The 10838-nt window shown below is 30.4% G+C and overlaps 1 protein-coding gene across 5 annotated transcripts; it reads right to left on the minus strand.

Annotated features, from left to right (window-relative positions):
- Positions 1-56: 56 nt before the first annotated feature.
- On the minus strand, positions 57-10624 carry SHP1 (K-box region and MADS-box transcription factor family protein). 5 transcript variants are annotated; one of them, XM_022042696.2, is made up of 9 exons: positions 10318-10624; positions 9987-10225; positions 2545-2626; positions 2208-2269; positions 2008-2134; positions 1865-1906; positions 619-660; positions 355-527; positions 57-262 (listed from the first exon to the last, which is right to left on the minus strand). In XM_022042696.2, the coding sequence occupies exons 1-9, from the start codon at positions 10342-10344 to the stop codon at positions 259-261; spliced, it is 798 nt and encodes a 265-aa protein (XP_021898388.1). In that variant the 5' UTR covers positions 10345-10624; the 3' UTR covers positions 57-258. The 5 variants fall into 5 exon arrangements, with proteins under 5 accessions (XP_021898388.1, XP_021898390.1, XP_021898389.1 ...); XM_022042698.2 differs by having other exon boundaries at positions 10401-10617; XM_022042697.2 differs by having other exon boundaries at positions 2008-2107; positions 10318-10608.
- Between the last annotated feature and the right edge of the window lie 214 nt (positions 10625-10838).

Genomic DNA, 10838 nt, shown 5'->3' on the forward strand with positions numbered 1-10838 from the left:
AAATATCAATCTATGGATTAATTTAAATTCATAGGGAAGTGGGTTAGGATTTAAGGTAATTAAAATGTCTAATTTAATTAACACAGCTAAATAGCTGCTGAATTTAAAATCATTCATTCACGTTGCTGAATTTCTTACAACTATCCATACTCTCTTTCTCTCTCTGATCAAATCTCATACACATACGGGAAATATCACTTTTACTGCTTCATACATATATATATATATATGTTATATAGCTGCTGCTCATCCCGGATTTCAACTGCATGCAAACAACATACCCAATTAAAAAGTTTTAGTGATATTTGAACGAGAAAATCCATATATATATATATATGCATATATATAGCTTACACGAGTTGTAGAGCAGTGTGATCATCGGCGGAGTACTGATGATTGGGTTCAAGAAGGTTTACAGGAAGGAAATTCCGGTTATAGGTTTGTGATTGGGAAGGCATGGATTCATAAACAGATCCCTGCATCAGATTGGATTGTTGCTGTTCTTGCACTCTCTCATTTTCAGCTATCTGAAAAAAAAAAACCCATCACCCATCAACTTTCATTATTTCAATATTTATACATATATACATATACATATATTATCATGTATACACACACCTTTGCTCTCAGATACATATTATCATTCTGCAGCTCTATCTCCTGCAAAATGGAAGTTGATATTACATTACCCAGAATTAAACTACAACTGCTCTCCCCCAACACTAGTATTTATGTTTGGAAAATTTTTAGAAAATAGTCAAACTCTAGGTAATACTTTATTGGAAACATAGAGGAAGGAAGAACTGAGAGACTAATATAAATACTAGTTTTCATCAGTGATTGTCACAGAAAACCTTCAAATATATTATACTATATATAAACACTAACATAACTTTTAAAATTATAGAAACATGAATTGTAATTAACTCCAATTTATGAACTATGAGCTTCTAAGAAAAACTAAAAAAACACATCTGTAATCTTTAACTTTTTGTAAGATAAAAAAAAAAATCTGATTAATTTGTAGATTATCATTTTTTAACTCCTTAATCAAATCAGATGAAGAGTCTACTTAATTAACAAATTATTATTTTCAACAGTTTATTACTGATTCATCTTCTCTAATGTCTCAACTTCTTACTAACTTTGCTCACCTCTAGCTACCTACCCACTACAACTGTGTCTTGCTTTGGGGACTCAAGAATGGCCCTCAGAGCTCAAATGCAGTTCTGAAACCACTGAAAGACTGCAGGATCCTACTACAATTCCAAAGTAGTTCCGAAACACTGACACGATCTCCAAATTTTGACTCATTCGATCGCGGGGTTCGCGATTCTTGTTGCTTGTTCAGTGCATGAGTACTTTGTGCACTAAACAAAGTGTCATACTGCACTTTTCTAATGTTGGACTTCAACATTTCTTCAGTTAGTATTGTAGTGTAGTTTATGAAAGGCTAATCTAAATTTGATTTTCCTTTAAAAATAAGATCATATCGTAAAAATGTCGGAAAAATTTTAAAATATAGATTAACTCTAAATAATACTTTGCTGAAAATGAAAGAAAGGACAACGAGAAACTAATAAAAAGACTTTTAAGTTTTCATTAATCGTAATTAATTCTAATTTCTTAGTAACGTAATTTTTTTTTTTTTTTAATTTACAAATTATTATTTTCAACAAATTTAACATTTATTTAGTTAATATTGTAGTGTAGTTTATGAAAGGCTGCCTAAATTTGATTTTCCTCTAAAACAAATCATGTCATATGAACTTGTATGCTTAACACAAACCCTAATAATAATAATAAGAAGAAGAAGAAGAAGAAGAGAGACCAAAGGATAAGGAAAGAAAAAAAGAGAAGTTACCCTCTTCTGCATGTACTCTATTTCAGCAAATAGAAGTTCGTTCTGCCACAATTCAACAATATTGTATATTAGTTGATTAAGAAACTTAAGTTGATGTAATGTCATGTTGCAGGAGGTGGAATTCAGAATATTCAAAGATAAACCTTCTTGGATCTAATTCTGCTGATTCCTTTCTCCAGTCTTCCTTCCAGATTCTTGAGTTCCTTGAAAGTCAAAGAGCCCAGAGCCTCACCCAGAATATGCCTTGAAAAAATTACATCACCCATGTATCTATCATCACCCTTCAAATGATTAAACTTATAAACATATATACACAGTATATTTGTAAGTTCATCAATCATACCTGTTGGAATTCTGAATCTCCCGGATCTGTCTTCGCAGTTTCGTGGCTTCTTGCTGATAAAACTGAGTAACCAAGGATCACCATGGTGCTATCACACTATAACATCACTAGTTTTTTAAACTTTAAAATAACAATTAACTACTTAATTTTTACCTGGCTGGTTTCCATTTGACAAAAAATATATGTATCTAGGATCATAGAGGTGGTTATATATGTATGATTCATATATTGTTTCCATTTGAAAAGGAATTAACTTCTGAACAAAATTTATATTAAAACACTCTATATCTCAAAACCAAGAAAAAAAAAAAATAGAAGTGAAAAAATGAAGCTTTACCTGAGTATTGGCCTCAGTGACAGATCCTGGGTTTGTGGCATCAGAACATGCTTTCTTGTACCTTTCTATTGTTGCTTTGACACTGCAAAAAGTTATAAGTTTCTATACGTCGATATATATGATCTTATATATGATCTCTAAAGCTTGAAAAATGGGAAAGGGAATGAGTATCAACCTATTCAAATATAAATCTTGTTTCTTATTTAATATGTTTGCAATGATTACTATACAAAGGAAAGAAAATAGTCTAGGACGAGAGCATAATTAACCATAATCAGAATATATACATATAAAATAATCTGATGTAGAAAGGGAACTCTTTCTTGGAACATCCAATATTTTTTCATTTTTATTTCAAGCATGTTAATGATCAATTCTATTGAAGTTTATTTCCAAACAAAATAGAACAAATTAAGAAAAAGCTGTGCTAATCCACAGATACATATAATCGACCTTCTGTGCCGCTTCATATTAATTCATTGCACCGTTTTATCCAACAGCATGAGAAATAGAAAAATGAATTAAAAGAAAAAAAAAATCTAAAAGCATATATTTAGTTGAATGTCTAGTGCTATCAGTGTGGAGAGCTGGGTCAACTAAGAAGAATTTCTATTATTCGAAAATAGGGAACATAGGTAACAATGGAAAGTAGGAGAAAATGGTTTTAAATAATGATGATCTAGTTGCACCCACTGCAGTTGATTAATAATATCATTCTTGTCTGTGAAGAAGATGTTATGAATTTCATTTGTAATGGATAAGCTAAGTTATAGATGTTGCTAGCTCGCGTTGCTTTGCTCAACGGAAAGAATTCTTATCGTCCTACATGACTTTGGAATAATAAGAATGGTTAATGATAATGATTCAGAAGTTGCAGGTATTGGGGATGTTTGTTTAAAGACTAGCAAATGGAGTATAACTTTCACCTAAAAATGATGGATGTTCGCATATTCTTCATCTAAATTTGATTTATAATGGGAAAACTTGATGAAGGTGGGTATTATTACGGTTTTGGAGAAGATGAGCTGAAACTTGGTGAAGGCTCCTTGGTCTTTGCTCAAGAGAAGAAAGGTTTTGATTTTACACTTGATACACACTTGATCTCTAAATCTATGTTGAATGTTTTGGAAAATAAAAACTCAGTAGTTATGCCAGAAGATAGTTGTGACATGAGTAAAGAGGGGATTATTAGTTTAGCCACATCGTTATTTGGACCCTAGATTTTTCAAGTACATATACATGCACAAACATTTTCAACACCTTACTAATATTTCAGTAGCTAGAATGAATTTCTCACCAATAAATTTTGGAAAGAGAAACTCCTTTGAAGCTAAAAGCTTTTAATAAGATTGATGTGTTTAACAAACATAATAGTAACAAGTTACTACAAGTTCACAGGCCCAACATAGCTCTATACTTGGAATGAATCCCATGGACTGACATTCCTCCATTATGATGCAGCCTTGAAATTTTGGACAACTTTTTTAATACTTATGGCTTGGTTTTAGTTTTCTATCCCTCACTTGGAAGGTCTTTTGTGTCCTTGATATACAAAAGGGGATGAATTGAAAAAGGAAGTGAGGATCATTTCGAGAGTTGCAATTTCTTCTAGGTTTTTAAGTTTTTTGGTTGGAGCGTAATGGCAAGAATTGCCTACTTTCCATCTATGTTACTTTGAAACATATCAATATTCTTCTTCCTCTTTGTAGGATAAGACTCATGATTATTTTAGAAATATTTATCTTTATTATAAAAGAAATTGTTGGTTTAACTTTATTTTCTAGTCTTTATAAAAATCTTTTTGAGACAGTCTTATCTTCTAATCTTACAGTTTACTTTTCTATTTTATAGTAATAATACTTTTTTTCCTTATATACAAACAAAAATAATATGCTGATTATCGTGAAGTGTAAAAATTGAATAGATTTGTTCGTTGTTTTGGCAGGAAAACAAACTCGAAACCTTATCACGAATTATTCCTCTTTGAGAAAAACTATTATATGATGATTTGAACTATTGAATACATTGCATGGGAAGAGAAAAACTTCCCGTTAAAAAGATAACTTGAGAGATTTAAATACAATTTCATTTATGCCTAAACATGATGTGGATCAAAGACAACAACAAGGTAACATTGGCTATGATGAGATTAGTGATCAAGTGCAAGTGTTTAATGCTCCTACTCGAGATAAAAAGGTAATTTACTTAACATTCATCTTATGAGTATGTATTGTACAAGCAAAAACTTGAGTATCATGAAGAGGCTACAGGAAGTGAACAAAAAACCTCGATGGACTGATGACATAAAAGACGAAATTAATTTTTTTTGTACGTTATGATAACTTTTTGAATTGGTGAAACATTTTAAAATGATTAAGAAAAATTTTAAAAATAGTAGATTTACAGGTTGAAGTACTAAATGAAGTTTTCACGCTTATAATTAAAATAAGATGATTTGTTAAGGGTTTCAAATTAATCATTGATGGAGAAGAGAGGATAATAAGAAACAAATGTATATATACCACAAAGTACATAGCATGAAAAATTCACATCGGGAAGAGTCATTAACAAGGCTTTTTCTTTTTGGTTTCTTGTATTGCATTATTTTTCTTAAGCTCGAGATTTTATGGATTTTTGTTTTTTCAAAGTCTGGAACAATCTACCCATGAAAATAAGAATGAATTTGAGTCTTATTAGACCATGGCAAATCTTACTTTGCTTAAATTGTCAAAGTGTTTGAATGATGATAAAAGAACACTAGAAAGAAGTGATTTTTGTTTGATAATAGATTCCATTATAACCTAATGCGTATTTATAGATTATAAAAAGAGTTTGATACTTAAATTGAATACATATTTATAGATTAAAGAAAGAATCTGACGCTTGAATTGAATACGTATTTATAGATTATAGAAAAAGTTTGACACTTGAATTGAATGTCAATATAGACTTTGACCATTTATGGTTTGGAAAACAAAAAGTTACACAATTTTCATAAGATAAATTATGTTATCTTATTTTAAAACGAATCAAAATTATGAATAAAACTATAAATTTATTTATTTTATTTTTGTTACATCAAATATTAAAAAAGATATCATAGTTTAAAATAAAAATAAAAAAATAGTATGAGTTTGGAAGTAATAAAAAAATTATTTTAAGAATCACATACACGTATGCATATAGATAATAACACATACGTATTACCATATGTTTTTATTTTCGAAGTAAAAGATAAAAAATTAAAATTATATTTTCATGATACATTTCCATACTGTATCTAATTAAGTTACCAAACTTAGCATGTAGTCAATTATTATTATTATTACGAATGAAATATTGATTTTTTCTCGTTGTAACTAATTAACACTTTAAAATATTTCGGTAATTAAATTATATATATATATATATGTATATAAAAAATTGGTATCACTTCATCTACTTAAATCAACACCTATAGTGTTGGCCAACCCAATTAATTTGCTAGTGCATTTTTTTTAATTTAAAAAAAAGATATAAGATAACCTTCGACAATGATACATGAGATGCATAATATACGACTCAAACTTACACTTTCATAGAGAAAAAAGAAATTAACAACTATTTATATTCCAATATATACACTAATAATGGTTTATCTCTAATTTGATCAAAATATACTATTTACGTTCAAACTGCAATATCCGTAGCCTTATCCCGAAAAATTTGAATCACGAATATGGCCTACATGTCAATACTTCTTTTTAACAAGTTGAGTCATTGGAATTATTAAGAATATTTTTTAGAAAAGTTGTTTCAAAACTTTAGACATCATACAAAATGAGATGACTAAAAAGTAAATTTCAGAGAGATTAAAAGAACTACGATGACACCAAAAAAGAGATTTAGAAGTGATTCGGTGATCCTATAATGAATTAAAGAATAGATAATTTTGATTCTTTTTTTAATAATTTTGTTAATTATTAAGTTATAGTCGAACCAAATTTTATATACGGAGGCTAAAGTTTATCTATATAAAGACTATTCAAGTATGAACTAGGAGATTACGAAGTAAAACTTGTGGTGTTACCCCAAAAGAATCAAATCCGAGACATAGTTTACACGTCGACACATATTTTTGATAATTATTAGAGTTAAAAAAGTGAAATTTTTTATGATAGAAATAAATTACTATAGTTCCATTTTGCAAATTATATTTCCATCATTATGGAACTCTCAAGTCTGAGTAGTGTTAAGTAAAACACAATAAACTGAGTTTTAGTTCTGTATTAAGACATATATATATATATATATATTAACTGGAACTATTAAAAAATGATTAAAAGAAAATCAAAGAAAAGGTAAGTGGAGTATAAGATAGTTCCTTTCAACAAGGAAATTTTTCTGCCTCCTGGTTTTTGTTGTAGTTTTTTTTTTTTTAAAAAAAAAAGAAGTTTGATTACTTTTGGATATACTGAGGCAACATATACATGTATTACATGTATGTGTATGTATATATATATATATATATATATATGAACTAATGATACTGCTATAAGATGAGGTAAGTTAGGAAGAAAAAGGGATCATCTTCACATAAACTTTTGAATGTCAAGGCAAAGATCAAACTAACTGATACTAGAGAGTGTGTGTGTGTGTATATATATATATAGAGATAGATAGATAGATAGATAGATACAGTCAATCAGCATCCAGTGAGCATCTGGCTTAAATACCACCGACACTTCTCACCCATATATTTATATAAATCAGCCTTAACGAAGTTACCATTTTTCCAGTTACTGAACCCAGAAAACCAGCACGGCAAGAAATTTCTTATTTACAAATTAATATAATTAATAATTAAATTTTAATTGACTCCATACTTTACTACGTTATCCCATCACTTAAATCGTTCTTAAATATATATATATATATATATATATACATATATAATATATAATATATTAAAAATTGAAGACTGATTTACAGAAATGACGGTGGTGCAGTGCAGCAAAAAAAGAAAAGACAGCAGAAGGAATAGGTTTTAGTCAGAGGAATTGGTGTTACCTTAATTTTGTCGAGCCACTGATTGGTTCGAACGTGCCACGTGGCACAAAATCCCTAAATATGATTGGCTAAGTAATATGAACCTAAATATCTGTGCCACGTGTCATTTACACATTACGTTTGAACGTAATACCCAGCAGAAGCATGTAAAACCCACCTCGGTTATTGCAAAAAAAAAATCCCCAGAAAGCTTTCAACGTCTCAGATTTTCAAACATTAAAAATAATATATTTTTAATTAAAAAATCGAATTTTTTATTAAAAAAATCAAACTTTTAGTCAAAAAAAATTAAAATTTTAATTAAAAAATTAATTTTTTTAATTGAAAAAAATTTGTTAAGTGAAATTAAAAAGGGAAAAACAGAAAAGGAAATTTGTTTGCTTGTGGAGTCACAGACTGTGGTGTGTAGCAGAGAAGGTCTGCTACCACCTTGATTGCACGCTCCCAAAAAGTGCAGAGAACCCCCATTGGCTCGTACCTCCTACCCTCTTCAATTTTCTCTTTTAAACCCAGAAAAATAATTTAATAACTATAAATCATTCATCTTCAAATCCAGTGAAAAGAAGTTTTAATGAATGTATATTAAGAGTAAGGAGGAGTTAATCATGTTTTTGAAAGATGGGTAAGTGAAAGACTGTAACTTTAGTCATCAAACTGCGTAGATTACAAGTTTATATATATGGGTGTGTTTATGTATGTATGTGTGTATACGGGGAAAGCATGAAGATGGGTAGATGGGTGTGGGTGTATGTATGTAGGTATATGAGGGGGTTGTTAATTAGGTTTTGGGTGAGGGTTTTGAAGCATGGAAATGTTGAAGCTGATAAAAGGGTTGTTTTGGAGAAATAGTTTCCAGAAGAGTGAAAGATTAAGGGGTGACTGGGAGCTTCAAAAGGCAAATGTGGAAAGCACAAGACATGATTCAAGTAGAAGAAGAAACTAGAAAGAAGAAGAATGCTTAATTCTTTACATGATTTCCAAAAAGTTGAAAAAGGAATCATGACAAGCAAAAAAAAAAAAAAAAAAAAACCAGTCATAATTGTCAGCATTCAACAACTGAAAAATCATCTCTGACGTGACCAAAGATTCCAATATGTACATACATATATATATGTTATACATGTTCTTCCTTATTACCAACTACCAAACCAGCTAACACAAAGTAATTAACACAACCCTAGTTGATCAATGGCTTTGAGCTATAAAAAAGGGTAAAATGGTAAAACTAATCCCAAATCCACATACCCATTTTTAGTTAACTCCATCACACTTGTCTAACATATACTAATTGGTGAAAGATGTTATCTTTCATAGATTTTATGGACACCCATTTATATTATATATAGATAGAGAGAGAGAGAGAGAGAGAGAGAGAGAGAGAGACTTTCTTTCTTTGTTAATATTGTTTTATAGATGAACTTGACTAAGTTTTGGGTTTCAATTTGTTGAGGAGGGCAAATGGGTCAAGATCAGAAAGATGTAGAACCAAAAAGAAAAAAGAAAAAAAGAAAAAACCCCATGAGGTGGGTGTGATAATGTGGTGTTTGGGAGATTGATTGAAGTGAAATCTGGTTTAAGTAGAAGGGAAATGTTAGTTTTAGGGAAGGAACCCTAGCTAGTGTTAATCTGACAGCCAGTTATTTTTTTAAGGAGATGTCAAAGGGAGTAATGAGAAAATAGGTTTTTGTTTTGTTGAAGCAGAAGACTTTGATGGATTTGATCCAATCACAGTCCATGTGGAGAGAGAAATATAAAAGAGTTGAAAATGGAAAAAGTAATTAGCAGCAATGAAGTTGCAGAAGAAGTAAGATGATTTCATATCACTGTAAATACATACATATATATATATGTATATATATGTAATTGACAACCCTAGCTCTTAGTTACTTGTCACAGCAAGTACTATAACAGCAGTTTATCAAATATTTCAACAGATCTGCATATCTATCAAATGAAAGAACTAAGAAAACAAGCTTAGACAAGAAAGAGAAAACCCAAACATTTCTTCTTTTCTTTCTCCTTTCCCTTTTTTTTCTCAAAGGAAGGAGAAAGAGCACATTAAGGTTAGAGAAGAAAGAGGAAAAAAAAAACCCATAAAGCCAAGTTCAGTAAAAGAAAAAAAAAAAAAAACCCAAGAAATTAAACTGGGTATCAAAGATAAAAGAATCTTAGTTTTCTATATATATATTCATGGATCCCCAAATTATAAACTCAACTTCCACTGCCTAAAATTCAATCATACGATCCTCCCATGCTATAAAAATCAATTGAAACAGCACAAAATACGCTCAGAAAATAGAAAAAAGAGAGAGAAACTAAGACAGGTAAGAGCTCAAACAAGAAAAGAAGAAAAAGAAAACCCAGAAAAACCCAGATCATGAAGGATTAAATACCTGTTATTAGCATACTCATAAAGACGGCCACGGCTGCTGAAGACGATGAGAGCAACTTCAGCATCACAAAGAACAGATAACTCATAAGCTTTCTTGAGCAAACCATTACGACGTTTACAGAAAGTAACTTGTCGATTTGTTGTGTTCTCGATCCGCTTAATCTCGATTTTCCCTCTTGCCATTTTCTTCTGGGAAGAGCTGCTTTCCGGTTCTTGATTAGGGAACTCCGTGGTTGAAAGCTGAAAATGGTGAAAAGCCAAAACATACGATTTGATTTGATCAGATGGTCAAGTTTTAACCAGAACATACATAGATCAGAATCAGTACATACATATATGTGTGTGTTTGTATATATCATAATGAAATGGAATTATTATTTGGGTTACGTGTGGTTTTTGGATTAAACCCACTAACCTGGTAAGGAAACTAGCTAAGCTTAATGGAAAAAGATGAAGGGGAGAAAGAAAGAAAGGATGAGAATTCTTGAAAACCCACTCTCTCTTCCTTTGTAATAACGCACTTGCAGAAAATAGAAGTTGGTTGTCTTAGCAGATGGGTATTTATAGACCAAAAAATAGACCCTTCAGCAAATCACCCAGCTCACACACACTCACAAAAACTTATATTATTTTTCTCTTTTACACACACACACACACACACATATATAGTTGCATATGTATATATGCTGGTACTATATGTATGTCTTTTTGTGGGTAATCTTTTGTATATGAGAAGAAGTAGAAAAAAATGTCCATTGATGATATACAAGGAAATGGGTTAGTGTTTATTTTGAGGTAGCAACATTATGGTATTAGCTCTTCATTAAATATTTCAATTTGTATATAAGGGAAA

The sequence above is a fragment of the Carica papaya genome, chromosome 3, assembly GCF_054855325.1.
Source record: "Carica papaya isolate Zhongbai chromosome 3, ASM5485532v1, whole genome shotgun sequence".
Taxonomy (NCBI): Eukaryota; Viridiplantae; Streptophyta; class Magnoliopsida; order Brassicales; family Caricaceae; genus Carica; species Carica papaya.